The 19,602-nt window shown below is 43.4% G+C and overlaps 1 protein-coding gene across 3 annotated transcripts in view; it reads right to left on the bottom strand.

The window, feature by feature from the left end:
• Positions 1-19,602, bottom strand: part of LOC307256410 (uncharacterized protein) — a 127,507-nt gene that overhangs the window by 31,005 nt on the left and 76,900 nt on the right. For 2 of the 3 annotated variants that reach the window (XM_080035349.1, XM_080035348.1), the window contains exon 1: positions 2,578-2,598. Coding sequence is in view for 1 of the 3 variants with exons in the window: in XM_080035350.1 (XP_079891476.1) it covers positions 2,578-2,604; positions 3,868-3,875; positions 7,262-7,306 (80 nt within the window). In the remaining 2 variants the exon portion in view is untranslated. Of the gene's footprint in view, positions 1-2,577; positions 2,605-3,867; positions 3,876-7,261; positions 7,307-19,602 lie in introns of those variants that run through there. The other variant, XM_080035350.1, reaches the window with a different exon arrangement.

The raw sequence follows: 19,602 nt of genomic DNA on the forward strand, positions 1-19,602 counted from the left end.
GAATGGTGCGTTAATGAGTACAGTCAGTCAGTCTGCTGAGGGTTACAGGCTTGAATTGAACAGAGACATAATAAGGGTGAGAGCGGGCAGCAGGAGGGAAAAAAAAGAGTTCTGGAAAGCGATCCAGCTGTTTGTTTTAACAATGGAAAAGTAAAGACAGAAAATTTGTTGGCACCAGCCACGGGCACACAGCACGGTGAAAAAAAAAAAAAATGGAAACTGACTTGACTCATTTGTGTTGGTGTGTGCACACATGCCCTCTCCATATGAGCGGCCCATGTGAGACAAGTTATCGGTGTGAAAACATATCGCACACGCAGACCTCTGACCACTTCCACAGCTCTGGCCCTCGTTAAAGAATCTACATAAACCTATGGGTGGTTGGATTGAGTTCACACACACATCTGCACACTATATATGTTATAGACTCAAAAACATTGCTACCCAACAGGAAGAACAGCCCTTTTTTGAGCCTCGGTGTTTGAAGTTTGATCATCTCTGTTTCTGCTAAATTAGATAATGTGCTGTCCATGTTAAAGCTATAATGCGTAACTTCTGTTGCCCCCATGGATAATTACAAGAACACTGTCTTGAGGTGATCGCGCATGGATGTTATTCCTTCTGTTGCAAGTCCAGACTTTTTCTTAGCAATAATCAACAACTAAAACATTTATTGGGCGCTTCTTGGAATGTTTATAAGCTCCTGCACCAGTATCAGGGGTGACACCAGAATATAAATGCTGCCATACTGAAGAATTCAGAGAAAGTTTTGTTGAGCTTAATTAACTTTTTGTCAACTCGTTTGGCAAAGGCTTGAATTTAACCAAAATTCATTTAAATGAAAAAGTTACACACTTTACCTTTAATGGCCACTATGATTAATCAACATGTGTTTCAATGTAACTTCATACAAGTCAGCTTCCCCAGTCTTCATACCTGCACATAGTTGAGGCTGCCTCCTGTTGTGATGCACAACAGGAGGCTGCCTCTTACAATAAAGCAAACAGCTCCTCTTGTTGTAGTATTGCTTCATATGTGATTATGGAGCTTTAAGGATTGATTTCATTATTCTAACGAGACTGGGGTGGATTACCCAGATTAGGCAGCTAAATGTAATACATTACATCATTTGATTGGGCAGATGTTTTGTTTAAAGCCAAACACACCATAATGTGGCACAACTTAGGGATTTCTAATGAAGACGCGCGGTGACAGCGATGAATGGAGACACGGGCAAACAAACACACAAATGTGCACGCACACTGGCTCCACCTGTGTGCGATTAGCAGCAGGCATTTCCCGTCAGGAGGGCTGTGCCATGCCAGGCAGACTAGGGAATGGGACTCAGGGGTCAGCGAGCCCCCCTGGGTGTTGAACTTCCCACAATTCCCAGTGGCACGACGACACAACTCTACCAAAGAGACGCCGTGGAAACAAAACAACACCGGTAAGATTGCCACAGCAACCAAATAGAGGCTGTCGCACGGTAGCGGGACAGAGTGACTCACAGAGAACCTAACACAAACACACACACACACACACACACACACACACACACACACACACACACACACACACACACACACACACACACACACACACACACACACACACACACACACACACACACACACACACACACACACACACACACACACACACACACACACACACACACACACACACGCTCGCCCTAATGCTTCATGAGATGTGCTGCACACCACCACAGACATCCACCTCTGATGGATCCATCTGCTCATACAACCTGAGCTCCTCGGATGTGTGTGTTAGTTAGATGAAGAGAACTTGATGATAGCTAAACCACAAATCAGCAACAGGGCCATGAGCAGTTTTTTTTTTTTTTTTTTAAATCTCAGCAGTTGCAGAGAGAGTTAGAATTCCGAAGCGGGCCACAAGAGGCCGCTATATCTCTGGATAACATGTGGACTGACTCAGTCTTGTGGTACGCCTGTCCCTGGTGGAAATCAGTGATCTGCTTTGCATTCAGTAGTTGTGGAAGAACACAGTTATATTATTCAAACATCGGTTACCTCAATTTAATAGCCGAAGAGCAGGATTTGTGCAGTGCGGATGAGTGTTTTGCATTTTCCTCGGTACGGTTTAAACTCCTGCGGTTTTATGTTTACTGATGTTATCTCTCTTTGTGTTTATGTGACCGTCGTGTTTACTCACTTTCACACGCGCACCAAATATGTTTTATGGTGCTATTTTCTGCCTGGAGTCAGTAAGATGCCATGTTTCAAAAGGCCGCGTGGGAAATAAAAGACATCTCATCTCATTTTACCGCTCAGGCCCTGGCAGCGGCCTACTGTATGCCTGCTTGTGTTTAAATACAAGCGTCTTTGTATTTGAGTCACCTCTCAGTCATCATGGGGCAGGAGGATACATCATTGGTGTGGAGCATAGTTTTAAGGTTGCATAAGAGTTCAAAAAGAGCAATAGAAATAGAAAAGGGCTTGATTAAGCAGGAGGGAAAAAAAAGTATAAATCCAGGAGAAACAGAGTCGTGATTGGGTGAATCGAAGAGTGACAGGATAAATAAGAAATCAAATTTACCGGGTATCCATCCCGTCCAGCCTTGCCCTGGTGAGGTTAGAGATTGAAGCATGAAGCATTGAGACAGGTTAGAACAGGAAACCCAACAGCTGCACACAACACGCTGGATTTACATTAACTCATCACATGACCTGGTACACTACAAGAGACTATTATTAAAGAATACCGTGGGTCATTCTCACTTTTTAGTTGTTCGTACAAAGACTTAATTTTTTTTAATTCATAACTTGAAATCATTTTTATGGAGTTTTATTTGATGAATTGATCATTAATAAATAAAAAAATCACAACTCTTGATTCCCAGTGAAAGCATTCTTGGCCTTTATCAGATCTTTTTAGCACCTGTTTATGTCCGCTTTAAAAAAAAGTGAGCTATATTTGATTTTTGTGTTTAGGCCTCCACTCAAAGCAACCTGCCGGAAATACTTAGAAAACAATTTGCAATTTGCATCGCTTTTGGGGTTATTTCTGAAAGCTTCAAGTCGATATTTTTAACTCGGACAAATTGCTATGGCGATTTCTTACTTTTTTTGCAGTAGCATTACCATCCCTTCCCTCAGACCTTATGGGATGGAGGCTCAGGAAAAGCAATTATACATCGTTTTCATGCCCACTTAGTGTAAACCAGCTGCACAGACAGTTTGGTCCAATAAAGAACATTCCCTGGACTTTCAAAAAGGCATGTTCTGATGTTTCCGGAACGGTGTTATGGTTTGATTTGAAGCATTTTTCCTTCTGCATATCTGATCTGTGCCATATGTGACCAAAAAAAGAAAAACATAATAATTCAGAAATGGGTCACTCTTATTCGGCAGTGCACAACATCTATATTATAAATGAAAAAAAAAATAACAAATAAAAAATCAGACCTGAAAGGCAGCGGCAGTCTCCAAATAAGTGAAAGTACCTGTCTCTCTGAAGTGTCTGTTTCATCTGATTTGTGTGTGAGTGTCAGCAGGAGTTATAGTCCCACTGAGGAGAATGACTAGCTGCTAATAAGTCACCCGCTACTGCACACATACACTCACATGCAGACAGCCACAGTTCCCTTGGTGGTCTCTTATTGCCTTGCTAGTAGATGCACATGTGTGAGTGAGTCTTTGACAGTTTGTGTGTCTGTGCGTTCATGTGTTATTGCTTTGTGAGAAAACCATAGTTTGTATAGTGAAGGGTAATACATGGATTTGTGTGTAAGTGTGTTTGCATGATCAATGTACTGTGCCACCTTAATGTTCAATAACTTAGGAGTGGATTTTTAATACTACCTGGATGAGAGGAAAGTGTACTTACTGGAGGGCCTGCAACAGAAAAGAGAAAAAAAAGGCATTAGAACAAAAAAATCCATACATCTGAAATATTAAAAAAACAACATGTGTGAGTTATAATAACCACTGGTTTGTACAGCAATCAATTCCTCTGAACAGTGGTGCGGAACAGAGAAAAAGTGCACATGCAATGTGGTTTGTTAGATGATGACTGTAATTAAACACGTAAATATGTTGCAGAACAAGCTCATTACAGCCGCTGCCAATGGACTTTGTGGTGAACCCCTTATGATAAACAGACTTCTGGATAATGGGTCATGTTCTACATTAGGATATGAAGTCATGTCAAAAGTTTGTTTCCTAAGAAGATATGGGTGTGTGTGTGTGTGTGTGTGTGTGTGTGTGTGTGTGTGTGTGTGTGTGTGTGTGTCAACAGGCAGTGAAAAGGTAGGGCTGTGCTGGCAAAGCATAAAAAAATAGGTCGCAGAAATTTCTCCGGGGCACTCTTTCAAATCTGATTGAAACGCTCTGATGTTGAGCTTCTGCAGCAAAGAGCACATTCTGCTTTTTATACTTGGCCTAACCAAAAACAACAGTTATGATCAAAGGGCTTCAAGTTCTCAGTGGTCTTGCTCTTAATATTCTTATAAAACAAACTTCTCTTAAAAACCCCAAGGCCTAAGGCATGAATAAAACACCCAAACCCCTACAAAGTCATAATTCTGCCATTAAAAAGGGGTTTATATTAGTGATGGGCTTATATTAATCTGATCTGAATTTAAAACCAATCATGATGTTGATTCATGGGATTGTTCACACTGTTAATGTCTATGGCTTGATTTGGAGCCGTGCCCCCCACGGCAGTTCTGCTACACAGCCCAGCTCATCGGCATGGATGGAACACTAAACATCTACATCCACACAAGATTGAAAACAGACTCCCTCCGGGGAAAAAGTGGGACATTTGGGGTGTTTTGTTACTTTTTTAAACACACAAAAAGGTCCTGCTAACTTGACCGGCCTCTCTGCGAGCCTTGAAGTTTGCCGTTTGACTCCAGGGAAAGGGCATTTTTGGGACAAGAAGAGAAGAGAGAGAGAGAGAGAGAGAGGGATGCCAAAATGCACATTGGGGGCAGAAGGTGTAAAGGGAAAGAACAAAAGAGAAGTGTTGGGGGGGGGGGGGGGGGTATTTATGAGGCACAGAGACCAAGCCAGTCCAATTTAGTTGTGTCTAGACGCCAGGACAAGAAGGACGTCTTGGGCCAGACGCTAAGATAAACAAATCGCTGGAGAGAGATCCACACACAGTAAGACCAGCTTTAACCATTGAACTTGAGGCAGGTGTGTGTGTGTGTGTGTGTGTGTGTGTGTGTGTGTGTGTGTGTGTGTGTGTGTGTGTGTGCAGACTTATGAGAAAGAAGAAGACAGGGAATAAGAGAGAAAGATTGATATAAAGAGAAGAAATAAAGTAGGTAGAAGACACGTACAAAAGAAGATACTGAGAGTTGACGTAATGAGACAAGGCGTCAGTTGCTTTACTGCTCTGTCTGCCCTCTTTCCTGTTGTTCAGGTTTCTGTTTCTTCTATCCACTCTTATTTCTATTAGTTTTTTGAGTAAACGGGGAAAGCCTCCTCTACTCTTGTAAAAAGTTGTCTCAAAGTCATCGGCTATAGCTAGAGGATGTCGCAACAGCCTCTCCGTGCCACCTACCACCGTGTTATAACCCAGGCTGCAATGTGAGGACGCCAGTGTAAACACGGAGAGACATGGCCTAAACAGGACCAAGACGGCCTTTTCTGATGGAGACCATCCTGCAATAAACAACACAGTAAACAGCCGACGAGTGTCCCATCTTGGGCGAAACCTTAACCGAACCCTTCCCGTAATGATAATCCTACGAAAGATCAAGAGATCGGAAACACAAACCACCCCGATGGCGTCTCAAATCGAAGAGGGATTTCCGTATAATGTTGATTTAGAGGCAGTTTGGTAGTAAAGAGGTTGTCAGGATTTAAATGAAAAGTGTGTTGATAAGCAATCATTTTCTTTTTGTAAATCAATCCCATGTTAAGACCAAAACCAGGCACGATTGCCGTCCGTAACATTTTTAAACACACTGCAACGTTTCACTGGGTCAGTCCCACACACAACGTTGCTGCTGCTAAATAATCCCAACCAATTACCAAATCCAGGATTTCCAAACTTTAACTCCTGTTTCGAAAATCTGAGCTATATATATTTGGGAGCTGTATTTAAAGATTGATGTCTCCATTAGGACTCATTAGACGTAGGACTGAGAGCAGCAGACTAACAGGCGAGGGAAGTCAGAAAGTTTAAAGAGACTGAATTACATATATAGTGGTTATGGGGTTTGTTGAGAATCAGAAAAATGTAAAATATCTTCAGACTTATCCTCTGGCAGGGAAACTGAAATTACAAAATAGAGCTGGGGATTGTGGGATAATATAAAAACCACTTTGGTCCTACTGTGTATGAAACTTTAGAACTGCTTCAGCTCCTCATTGACTATTCTATGTCAAATAAAATGCCGTAAATGGACAGGCTCAAAAAGCAGTTGGTGAAAATGTATTTCAAATATACTGCTGTGCTTTGAATGGTTTGGAAAGGATCTCGGTATGCTAAGTAGAGCCATTAAAGTTACGGATGATATCTCACTTAGTCAGAATATTCACGGGAGCAGATCTCATCTCCTAAATTTCCCTAAGAATGAATCACAACCAGACTGGAAGTTTCAACATCTGACACATATCCTGCAACAGAACAACTTCAGTCCTGCAGGTTTTGATAAAATCGTATGAGAGTGTCGCGCCACAATTGGGGGAGAGTCGACAGTTTATAATAAAAAACATTTCTAAGGAGGGTGACTCAAACTTGTAGAACATCCGCTCTGTCTGTCACGACTGTCCTATTGTGTAACAGGAGTTATGTCTCTGCCATGTTTTGGTTCCCCCGATGAGTGTTTTGTGGTCGGGATGGCAAGAAAGAAAGCAACACAATAATGGCGGCTAGTGATATTGGCAAGGGAGAGTCTCATTAGGCCCCCGTACTACTGCAGCTGCTACCGCTCAGCGAGAACGACTGACATCTGGGCAAAGTTAGTGCAACCACATGGCCAAGGTTAGCGCTGTGCCGTCACAAATAGCAGGGGGACAGGGAGAAGGGCCAACTGCAGCCCATCATCCACCGGTTTGACTCATGGGTCATTGCTTTTACCAGCCCTGGAACTTCTCCAGTCATCCAGGGAAAGAGAGGCATTGTGGGTGAGCAAGCCAGAATGAGAGAGAGAGAGAGAGAGAGAGAGAGAGAGAGAGAGAGAGAGAGATGGAGAGAGTGTGTTCCAGGAAAAGTAAAGAAAGGAGAAATAAACAAAACATAGCAGGTGGTGCGGGTCACTTACCGGGGTCCCCTCTTCTTCCCATCCTTCCACGCTTTCCTGGAGGCCCTGCGAAAACACACAGACAGAGCAGTTAATCCACCAAATCAGCACTGCAGGGATGAGTAGAGTACAGCCGAGCATCCCATGCTGTTTCAATGCTGGTGGTCATGTGTTGTGCTTGGCATTTAGATTGTGTGAGCTGGCACAGCGCTGAAATATCTGCGCCTATAAGTGATGTAAGGATGTAACTCTGGCTGAATATAAGGCATATATATGAGGAACAGGTTAACATCAGACCTGTTCCTCACTGGGCTTTCTCCGGCCACATTCCTCAGACCCTGCAGTGATGCAACTGGTACAACCAACTTTCCCTAAAAAGACTTCTGTTAATGGAGAAGTCAAGTAAAGTTGTGAAAACAAACAAACAAACAAACAACTAAAGCAGAACGGCTGTAAAGAACCCAGGAGATGATGTGGCTAGTGAGAGGGCCGACTTAAGAGGCTCAGACCTCATGCTGCTACAAGACCATGAATCATGTCAACACTGCCCCCGATTTTTATCAGTATGTCCAGCAATTTAACAGAGGTGTTGTGTTAAGAGACGGTGCAATTGGAAAATAAATATAAAAGATCTTGCTCTTTAGCTTCGCAACTGTAACAAGGCACGGCAGGTCTGTCAAGCTTTGGATTTCTACACATATGCAATATGCTAAAGTAAGAGTGATGCTTTACGAGTTCCTTAAAAGAACCTACAGATACGTAGGAATTGACTAGCATGGTTGTCTTCATTTACACTGCAAATGTTAGTGTTAGCTTACTACTAGCAACACTAAAGTATAACAGTACTTAATGAGTCAGCCGGAGTTTCCAAAGAACATTATAGCTAACGCTAGCTTGCTACATCAAAGACCCATGTTTCACAAATTAGTAAGGTACATTTTCCACAATAAACACCGTAAACTGCATATGTCCCATGCAACAGTATCTAAAATATCAGCGTGTGCATGGCCTATAGCTAACACCTTCACGTTCTTTCCACGTGCCCATCCTCCCACACTCGATCCTGCTCTTGCAATGAAATAGGAACCATACTGGGTACGGTTCCTGATGCTAAGTGGTTGTGGCTGCAGACATGTTTTCCCTATTGTCATTATTGGGGTTATTGTAGTGGCCTAATCACTTCCTGACTGTGCCAACCCTTTTCAAAGAACGCTCAAGCGTGCTCCTCCACCTCGTCCACATGTCTACCTACTCCCACTTTCATCCTTCTTTCCCTCCTTAATGCAACGGCAATACGATATTAATTACTTTAGAACAGAGCGATTGAAGAAAAAGCATAAAAAGAGTTAACCATTGCCTGTCCTCAAGTTGAAGTTTGGCCCAGTCTATGGTTAACCACCACTGAACCGGGATTTCACGTTACGCATACTGTTTCTTGTTATTTATCTGATATCGATTTGCCATTCGAAGCTACCGCCAGACTTCGTTGGTTAGGAGAAGAAAAACAATTTAAAATGTAACTGGAGAATGAATACAGCTGTGCGTCATTTAAAATGTTATGTTTGAACAATTTTAATCATTTAGCACCTCTACACCTTCAAAACCTCAGGTGCAGATGCCAGCTAACACTCATGCTCGCACGCACCCTGCCAGCCACAGCATTTGTATTAATAGTCTCCATATTCCATAATGGGTTCTACTTCCCCTTCTTGAGCCCCCGCAGCTAGAAACAGCAGTGAATAGCTCTTCTGCTAGGGGCTGAGGCCTTTGTTTAAGATGGCTGGTGAATTGCCCCTGGGATGTCGAGGAAAAGACAGTAGAGGTTTAAGGAAAAAATGAAATGGGAGGGATAGGGAAGACGATATAGTGTAGTTAAAAATGACAGGAGGGTCCAGGAAGGAAAGATGGCACCAACAAACATGAAGGGAGTCAGTATGGATTGATGACTTCACAAGGCTGTAAAAATCCTTGTACTACATGGTCACTGGCCATTTAAAGGGCCTCCTGAAGCGAGGATATGCATTATAAGATATGGGTCACAGAGGACTGTGCCTGCTCTACCTTTCTTTGGGACATAAAAGGCAGCTGTTGGCATGCTGACAGGTCGGTTGCCAAACGCTGGAGGGGCTGGCGTCAGCGTGACTGAAACGTGGGAGTGTGATTGGCCCTGAGTGGCAGGGTTTGGGGGGGAATGGAGGTGGGCGATGACAAGCTGATGTAGGACTGTATTTGACTGGAGGAATTAATGGGAAAAACAGCAGCAGTGGGGAGCAGAGTCTACGCAAGTGTTTGTGGTGTGTACATGTAAGTGTGGAAGTAGTTGAGATTCTCGGCATACCTTGCTCAGAAAATGTCACACAAGCACACCCTAAATAGAAAGAGTATGCACGTTAAAGTGAGAAAGAGATCATGTTTTACTGGACATGTGTACCAATGCAGTAATGGTCTGCGTCGAAGGGTATCTATATTAAATGAAAGTTACACAAAAGTAAAAATGTTCTGAGTGATCAGTTGGTTTATACTTTGCAAAGCAGATAGGGGGTTGTCAAAGGACTAGACGAAGGAGGTTTCAGGAAAACAATGGTGCAGAGATGGGAGTACAAGTGCTGAACAAGAAGGTCATGCTTCAATGTTATAGGTGTTGAAAAACTCCCAGAGAAAGAAAAATGGACTTCCATAAATGTAGGACAAGTAGGAGAGAAAACAACATCCGATGCACAGATCTCCCTGAGGGACACAGACAGTGCTGGACACATGATGCTCCATAAACTGTCATGAATATGAGGATGCGAAGAGTTCCCCAGAATCAGAGTGATAACACATACATACATGTTCATTTGAACACTGAACACATGTTCAACTGAACACATGTACATGTTTGCCTGAAGCGCTGTATATCAAGCTAACCCACGACAACATGTGTTCTAAAGTTTGACTGGGAGTCAGCCAGCAGGCCAAACCTTTTACCTTTCTACTTTTTTGTTATCTACTCCATCAAGGTTCTAAAAAGTAGGTACCAGTTACTAAAAAGGTGTTAAACACTGCAGACCACTGATTGGTCATAGAAAAACGTCACTGCCATCAATGGACAGCATCTTTACCTCCACAACAGACCAACTACTGTAGCAGTCACAATGTTTGAGCTTGCTGTCTCTCCAGTTTGCTATACTGTCTTTTAATAATGACATCGTGGACAACCACGCCGCGGTTACTTGACTAGGTACAGCTGTTCCTTACAGGACATTTTTTCTGAGTGATAAAGGATGTACTTCATCCAAAAACAAAATGTCCAAATAATTGCCCTGATGAGACACAGAGTAGAAACACATAGCCACTTAGCATTAGCCGTTAACTTTGTTATGATGACTAGCTACACAAAGGCGGTACTATCATGGGTAGTATCTTGTAATGGAAAACAACCTCCAGGAAAGGACACGGTACCACAGGTGACTGGTTAGTAGAGTAGAGCCAGTACAATGTAGTCCCTACAAGACTGTAGAGGTCCCATAGGTCCCAATTGTACTGTAAGTGTGTTTATGTGTGTGAGAAACAAACACATGGATCTCTGCCAACATTCAGCATGCTTAAGTAGTCTATACATAGAATGTTTTAGGCGGTGACCAGAATACGACCCATACTTAACATCACAATCCTGGGTATATCCTAATACACACCCATACAGAAAGCCGCACACAAACACAGAAACCATCGGAAGGCTCACACACGCACACACAAAGACATATTTAACCTTCCTGCTGACAAGTGCAATGACCCGAGCGGGGTCAGAAGCAATTTTTTCCTTCGATGCTTTTACTGGTGCAAGTACGTCATTCAAGGCTCCAGATACACAGCCTCCCTCCTTATGCTTTCACTTTCTCACAATCTTTCTTCTCATCTCAAAACATTTGGAGCAACAAATCTCGGGCGAATGTTACCAAATGCAACCTCCATCTGCTCTTTCTGTTTCTCATAGCCACGACTCGCTTGATTTAGCTACTGTGACATTTCTCGCAAACAAGGTGCTTCCAGGGAACAACGCGCAGAGGATGGCTGGAGTACCCCCCCCCCCCCCCCCCTGTTCTCTTTTAGGCCCCATTTTGTAAAACCCAACAACTGGGAGCAATAAAGAGCCAAATGAAAATAGCAGAATGTGATACCCCGTATGCTCAACCACAGGGCTTACAACCATCCGTCTGTCGTCCTCCTGCAACAGGGGAACATTTAATTGAGTTAAAAAGGAAGAGAGAGGTGGGGTGGGGGTGTGGAGAGGAAGAGCGTATGCAGCGAAGGTCAACTTCTTGCTTCCATGTTGGCTGGGGGCAATGTGTCTCTACGGCATTTCCTCTCTCACTTCTTTTTCCCACTTGAAAAGGGTGGTGTCCTTTTCTCTTTCTCATTTTTGAAATCCTATACGGATTTCCCTTTCTTCTTGAATTGCACACACAAATACTCAAAAAGGGGGTAGACTATATGAGCAAACTACATAGAGAGTTGCTCTTAATAACCAATTCATACAGAAAATGAATGTTCATGTGATAAACAGAACAGAGGTCAAGAGTTAAAGTAAGTTGAGTAAAAACTGCATTGCATTATATAATTTCAGAGATGCTGGCGGACAGAATCTGAACCAATCATAGAGATTATTTGTTTAAATGAATCAGTAAGTTGTTTTTTGTTGCTTATTGCTTCTTCTCGTCTGTGCACACATATGGGGATGGCTATTTAGCCTCTCTGTCTAAAGCAGAACTACTTGTTCCCATCCCTTCTCTTGATCTGTCAGCGTTTCCCTGTGTTTGTCCAACTTTTGTTCCAATAAGATGGGGGACACATGCTGTGGATGTAAGCAGCAGCAGCAGCAGCAGAAGGAGTAAAAGACAACGGATGTGATTCACATGGTGGTGATTCATTCTCCAGCTGCCCTGTGTCTCTCATGGCCCGGGTCAGCGTTGGTTCAGTAGCTTGGACATGCAGGGTTAATAGCCATGTGGTTACATATGGTGCATATACAGATGACCAGAATCAACCGGTAAAAGAGCAGTCACCTTCATCCCATCGAATCCTCTTGTGTTAGCAAATTAGATTTCATAAAGATGTGCACCACACGTGTGCAACGTGTTTTAATTATCACGTAATATCCCAAGATTGGTTTGTTTGTGTATTTTTCTTACATTTTGCATCAGATTGAAAAAGAGACTAATCTCATCATCAAAATAAACAAAACATATGATGTAGTAGGCTATGTGTTTGTCTGGTTAACAGGCAATGCATGGTTATGCCACCATGATGCAATGTTATAAGTTATCGAAAATGTACCCAGCAGGCATTGAGGAATGAATACCAGACATGTCAGTATACTGTGTTTGGTTGAATTTGGCTTTACTTCGTCATTGTTCGGAGGCAGTACTCTTGTACTCAAGTACTCTTTGCGGTTTCAACTGATCTTATTAAAACCCAATATGTTTGAAAATAATGAAATTCCAAACATTAAAGTTACTTTTTTTCAAAGATAATAAAAAATGACAGTGTATAAAAGCCCTTATTAACATTCTATTCCCCTAATATGTCTATATGTGTCTCAACGCACAGCCTCGAACACACCACAATACGTAATGTTTACTCTTGTGGATTATATAAATATTACAAATCTGTTCCCTATAGCATATCAAATCTGTTTGGACTATACTTGACCACTCTTGACTGTTGAAATGTGGAGAGAGACAGAGAGATGCTGAACAGTAAACATCATTCTGGCATTCGCACAAGGTTCATCTTTGATTGGGAAATAAGAAGTCGAGAACACATTGGTACCCAGTCGACCTTCCTGTTTTACTTTCAGTGTCAAGTGTTGCGTGACTGTGACTGTGAGTGGTTTTCTCGGAGCTGAGTGAGAAGCTGTCTGAGAGAGAGAGAGAGACTGTCTGAGAGAGAGAGAGAGACTGTCTGAGTGTGTGAGGTTATGGATGCCTATTTCATGCCCATGCGAGTGGGATCAACATATAGTTTTCCCGACACGCTCTGTAAGGGCTGAGTGACGCTGCTGTAAACCTGTGCGTGAGTGTGTATGTGAGTGAGTTTTAAACGCATGCTCCCACATGCTTTGTTTATACCTCCTGAATTATTCATTGGGTCCCTAATGCGGACCATCAAGCATGCCGTTATTTGGGTTTCTATCATCTCTGACAGTTCATTTGTGTTTCTGGTGTGACAGAGCTTGCAGACTGTTTATATACTTTCTTGGGAGTGTATGCACAGGGTTTCGGAATAACGGAGACCGTGGCTTCTCTGCAACAAGCACATGTTGTGATGTCCGGCAGGTGGCTTGCGTTGAGTGGCAGGCCGCTGCTAAAAAGTGGCTGTCTGGGTAGTCAACGTGTGTCACGGCTAATGAGAGGTGAAGGCAGAGACGGACCCGCCCCACACATAGAGACCGCTGCAGTCAAAACAATGAGAGTGGCCTGTGCAAAAACACAGCCAGCGCCAACCAAGTACAGCACATAGGAGCGGATCACAACAAAGTGGACCGGAGCGCCCAAAGCTCGGCGGCCAGAAGACAAAGGCTTTTGTCTTTAGGTGCTAGCAGCTGTATCTTCAGACTCAAAGTGATGCCCAAAAGCCCTTGTAAAAGATTGAAAACAGGGTTTCCACCCAGTAAAGTGTTTACGGCTGAGGTGGTGTGGTTCATTGTGCATCTTTCCTCCTCACCCCTAAACAATTGATGACGTAGACGTTAAGAGACATTCATTAATGCAAATCTACCATATTTATGTACCATGTATGCATGTTATCAAAGGAAAAGAGAATTCGCCACCATTAGCTACTGGTAACACCAGACAGTAAGACCGTGGCAGCAAAGGCTTGATTGCATTGGCATGGGAAAACGTGTGTTTTATTTGCTCATCACTGTGATTTTTAACTTAAAAATCACGTAAGAATCAGAAAATGGTATCTCCCCTTTTAAAAGTCACATGGTTTCGCTTTGAGAATATGGCATTCGTGTAAACAACATAATCTGCTCATTTCCCTGAAGTTTTTCATAAAATTTGTGTTCATTTTAAGAGGACAAATAAAAGATGGTCTTAGTTTCGGGAAAACACTGCAGGAAACCCTGACAACTTCTGCAAGTTTGACTGTTTGAAGTTTGTTATGAGCATATGTTAATACAAGTTTGTCAGTGAGCCTGTGTTCTCTTTTTGGAAAGGAAGCGCTTGCGTGACGATGTCTTAAATGAGTTGACCCCGGATAAACAAACCCTCCTCGACTTGAACTGAATCACACGCATGCACACACTCTCACTCTCTCTCTCACACACACACACACACACACACACACACACACACACACACACACACACACACACACACACACACACACACACACACACACACACACACACACACACACACACACACACACACACACACACACACACACACACACACACACACACACACACACACACACACACACACACACACACACACACACACACACACACACACACACACACACACACACACACACACACACACACACACCTAGATGTCTGTTTGTTGATGCTGGGGATGTTGCTCTGTTTGGGAGAGGCTTGCTTTTCGGCACCATTCATACAGGCTCCTGGGTGGTACTTCCATTTGGAGGGAGCGTTGGCTTGGTCGCTGGAATTTTGTCACTCGTGAGGATTTTAAGCGTACAAATGCACACAAACAAGCAACACCAACGCCTCCAAACACACACACACACACACACACACACACACACACACAGACAGGAGATGCTTTCAAATTGAAAATATAATATACCAGTTCAACCATGTGCGATTGGCGTCACACTGGTTTTTGAGAAACCTCCTGTAACCAAACGCCACCCTCAGATGTGGGAACCAGCAAATCCCATAACGAATGGCCGACGCGCCTAAAGGCAGGGGATGGCAGCCACTGGCACGATGTGGAGGTGAGAATGAGGGTCATGTTTGTGGATCAGATCAGACTGGGGCCACCGGTGCAGCAAAATCCAGAGGTGTTAAATCCAGTCCTCAGGGAGAATAAACATGAGGGTTAACACATACTGACCCACAGGTAGAGCAGGGATTAAGGAAGTATAAATCGCCTGAAGGAGCAAGGGCCTTAACATGGCCGGATTAAACATCCAAAGCCACTCGACTTTGAACGCAAGACTAAAGTATCCCAGTCTTTAATGTGACGAACATCAATGTGCACGATGTGGTAATCTGACGAGGATATTTTGAAGTGTCGGTTTAAGTCCAGTGCCAGTCGGTGTCTAATGGTGGTCTGTAACGGGATGAAATGCTCTTTTATCTTTGTATCCCTTATTCATTCATAAAATGTGGTTCCAGTTTGACGTTCTGGAACATGTTAGAGTCAAATCTGAGTGCCGGGCATGGAGGGGAGCGGGGGTGGCTCTTTAAGTGTAAAGGAATAAAGAGAAAAGTGCACTAATCACCATGACTTTAAACGAAAACTGGCAGTATTTGTGTGTGTGTGTGTGTGTGTGTGTGTGTGTGTATGTGTGTGTGTGTGTGCAGGGCTGTAACTGAAGACAATGTGTGGGCCACGGTTGAGGAAACATGGTGTGAATGTTCAAAAGGGAGCTCTCTATTCCACGATCTTACTTTGACCCAGACAGCTTTTCTTAAAAGAATTCCACCCTCCACCTTTCCCCTCGACTTCCTCAAAAAAACATATTCCAGCCCTGCATGCTTCACTTCCCAATTGATGCCAATTGAAGTCAAATTCAAATCACCGCCATTATTTTCTAGCCCACTCCATTCTCACAGGTGTCTCAACTCCTCGTGGCCTTAGCCCCTTTCTCTAAGCTATAGCTCCTCATTCTGGTTTCTCTCTCCTCCCGTCTCACACCTGAAACAGACAGGCTCTAATTACAGCCTCTGTGGAAGCCAAGGTGAGAGCATGGGATCTTAAAGCTGCCAATGGGTTTATGAGTAATGGGCAGCGTGGTGCAGGTGGTCAAAAGGGCCAATTACACAGTCGTGACTTGGCGGGCATGATGCGAGCAAGTATATAGTAGGGCCATAAAACAAACCGACTGACATGCCAAGCGCTGTAGATTGTTATATAAAAATAAAGATAGAAAGAAGAGGGGCCTGTTGAGTGAGCTATTATCACCCAGTATGGGGCCCTCTGCATACATGTGTACTTTTCACTGTGTGAAATTACAATACATATATTATCAAAAGGTGCACATAAAATAAATGGTTAAGTAAGCAGACATGTGTGGTAGATTAACTGTCTCGACTCTCTCAACTCATTAATGGAGGTAAGCATTTCACACTACTCCTGGTCTTAAACACACTCTTGGAATAATGGTGACCGCCCCACTTTTTTCTCTACTGTCATTGCCGCCATCATTCCACCAGTCCTGGCAGCATACCCTGTCCTATCCATCCACTGTGACTCAACTATATCTGGGTTGTAGTAATTAGATCCCAGTGCATGGCCCACTGCAATGCCAACCCATTCTGGCTTAAAGCGTATAACCTCCAATGTCATGTGATACAACTGGATAAGGGATTGACAGAGAATCAGCATTAACGTAGAATCAATGGTCAATCATTTATGATATGATACGTGATATTGTTTTCTAAAACAAATGGTATGCACATATATTTTGTCATACTCTGATAGAGTATTTGCAATGAAGCAAAGGATGAGCAATTTAGGATTTTAGGCGCACCGGTGGAAAATATTACAATTGCTCACAAAAAGGCTTTGAATGCATTTCATTGCAGAACAACTCAATAAACAACTAATAAATAAAGGTTAAATAAAATAAAATCTAATAAGAAATGTTGGTAGGGCTAAATCTTTTAGTTTTTTTTAGGTTATATGTATCAAATTGTTCGTACTAATCCAAAAGCAATACTTTTTGCAACCGCAGATTCAATATGTAGCCCTAATGAAGAGGTGAAAATCTGACATTTTGGCTGAAATTCAACTTGACTATCACAGACAAAGGAATATAGCATTGAGCCATCCGAGTGGCTGCTGCAGCCTGCTGGGACTTGATATCAGTGTGTCACCTACGTCAATGCTGCCGCCTCTGTGATCGCTCATACACTCTTTGGGATTTCAAAAAGAGGGCTATCATCGGCCTCTTTAAAAGATGATCATCTGTTTATTTCAAAGACCTACACATGCAGGTCAGGTGTGTGTGAGGAGGATATCATTTCATAGGGTCTTGAGATACGATGCCACCACTGTATGGTCTCTGAAAGTGTCTCCCTCTGTGTTGCAACGTCACTGATGTAACACAATCCAAGTCCCCTTTCAATACTACGTGATGGGTGCTTGTGTGTGTGTGTGTTGTGTTGTGAAGCTCGGCTCCTGTGGCAGGTGCAGACTTGCCCCAGTGTGAACTTTATGAGAGGAGGTCATGCGTCACTTTATCCAAATGGTGGCGTCCATATATGGTCCAATCAGCTGCCCAGGTTCCTGGGATCAGGACATGGCTGGGATGGCTGTCGAGTCTTAAACACAGTCGCTGATAGACTGGGATCAGTCTGATGTTACAGTCTGTTGTGATTTTATTTTCAACCGTTTACCTACCCACGATAATTAACATCACCTTCAAAAAATATCAGTCAGTTGGCCGTGCTTGAGAGATCTCCACTGTGTGGATTTGTGTCTGATGGCATTTACAGTGTGTGTGTGTGTGTGTGTGTGTGTGTGTGTGTGTGTGTGGGGGGGGGGGGGGGGGGGGCGGGGGGAGGGGTGTAGAGGGTGTGATTCTCAAGCTATGTTAGTTTGTGGGCCTGACAGCTGCGTGCGAATCTGATAGACGGCTGACACAGCTGATATGTCTGATAGGCTCCATGTGCAGTAATGAAAATAAAACACAGCTGGGAGCGCGGACAGAGGTATGTGCAATTCATTGCCGTTGACCAATCACATGTCTGCATCAGCGTTCATATTGTGTTGACCTTGCATTCGGGGTCGAGGTGGGGCATGTAGGCAAAAGATAGGGGAACCGCAGCTGTGGAGAGAGCGCTATGCATGAGCCATCGTTTAGCTCCTTTCACTCAACACTGGCTCATCTAATGCCTTATCCAAGTCAGCCCGGGCCGTGTCACCTTCATTTGCTCCAGACCATACACATGTTCACTACTTGATGTAATGGGATTTATTCTTCACACCCAGAATCAACGCTGACAAGCCTCCAAGCTCTCCTGCTGTACCGGGTTCCTGCCAAGCTCCTTCAGTTGCTGCTGGCCTAGAATCCAAACAAAGGAGCAAACCACAGTGGAAAAAGTAGAGAAGGAGCATTCTGTATATCTGAATCTGTGATAAAAGCATCAGATCCAAACAAACATCATTTACCAACCCTTGTCACTGAACCAAAAACTGAAGAATGGCCAAGTCCCAAACCACCAACCCGAAAACTAAGCAAGGTTTGGACCCACCCTGATGTGCCCTACTAAAACAGCTTCAAGATGGCTTCAGGTTTCAGCGTTCCTCAGCCAGGCCAAGTGGAAGAAAAACGCCCGCGGTCATCACGGCCGTCCGACCAACAGACAGGTTCTTGGACAGGAGCTGAGGTCCCAGATCAACGGGTGTTGTGGGTAAAATGATACATCGGTACTAGTAATACATTTTGCGGTCACTTCGAAAGGGATTTAGGCCCTTTGCCATCCGCTCCGAGCGCTTTCAAAATCTGTCATATTTTAATGGGGGCTGTCTCATAAATCGATCAGAGGAGGTTTATTGTAGTAGTATCTGGGCTTTTGCAACAATGGGGGCTATGTCTGCATGAACCTCAGTGAAGCTAAGCCAATGTGGACTTAAACTAAACCCAGTAAAGTCCAATGGCTCTAATAGCACTGCTCCTATCTCAATCAACCATGGGTGGAGCAATCTCTAAAAAGCCTATTTTCAACAGATGCTTTGTTGTAAAGAATTAAAATGGAACAAGGGAGCAAAAGGTGGAAATCCTAATTCACTGGTTTTAATGAATGCAAGACCAATACTACAGTTTTGGCAGAGAGTGCTCAAAGAACCCATTATCCCAATGACCTGTTCTGGCTGCCTGACATTACAGCTGAGGAGGAGCAGGTCAAATCTACAACACCTGTTTGTGACAGAGGAGTGCAGATGAAGACCAGACATTTAAACTAATACGCAGACCGCCTTTAAGTGTTAGTGCCTGGTAGTGATTTCCAGACACACAATCTATTGATAAACCTACATGCACTGTTGGAATGCAGTAGTTCATCATTTTGGGAAATAACTTTCTTAGTGAGAGGTAATTGATTGGTTAATACCAATCTCATGTCTGTACTGTGAAGTTACAGCGAGCAGCCAGTTAGCTTAGCGCTGCATTTTTAGTTT

This window comes from Ammodytes marinus (assembly GCF_949987685.1).
Source record: "Ammodytes marinus genome assembly, chromosome: 10".
NCBI classification, from domain to species: Eukaryota; Metazoa; Chordata; class Actinopteri; order Uranoscopiformes; family Ammodytidae; genus Ammodytes; species Ammodytes marinus.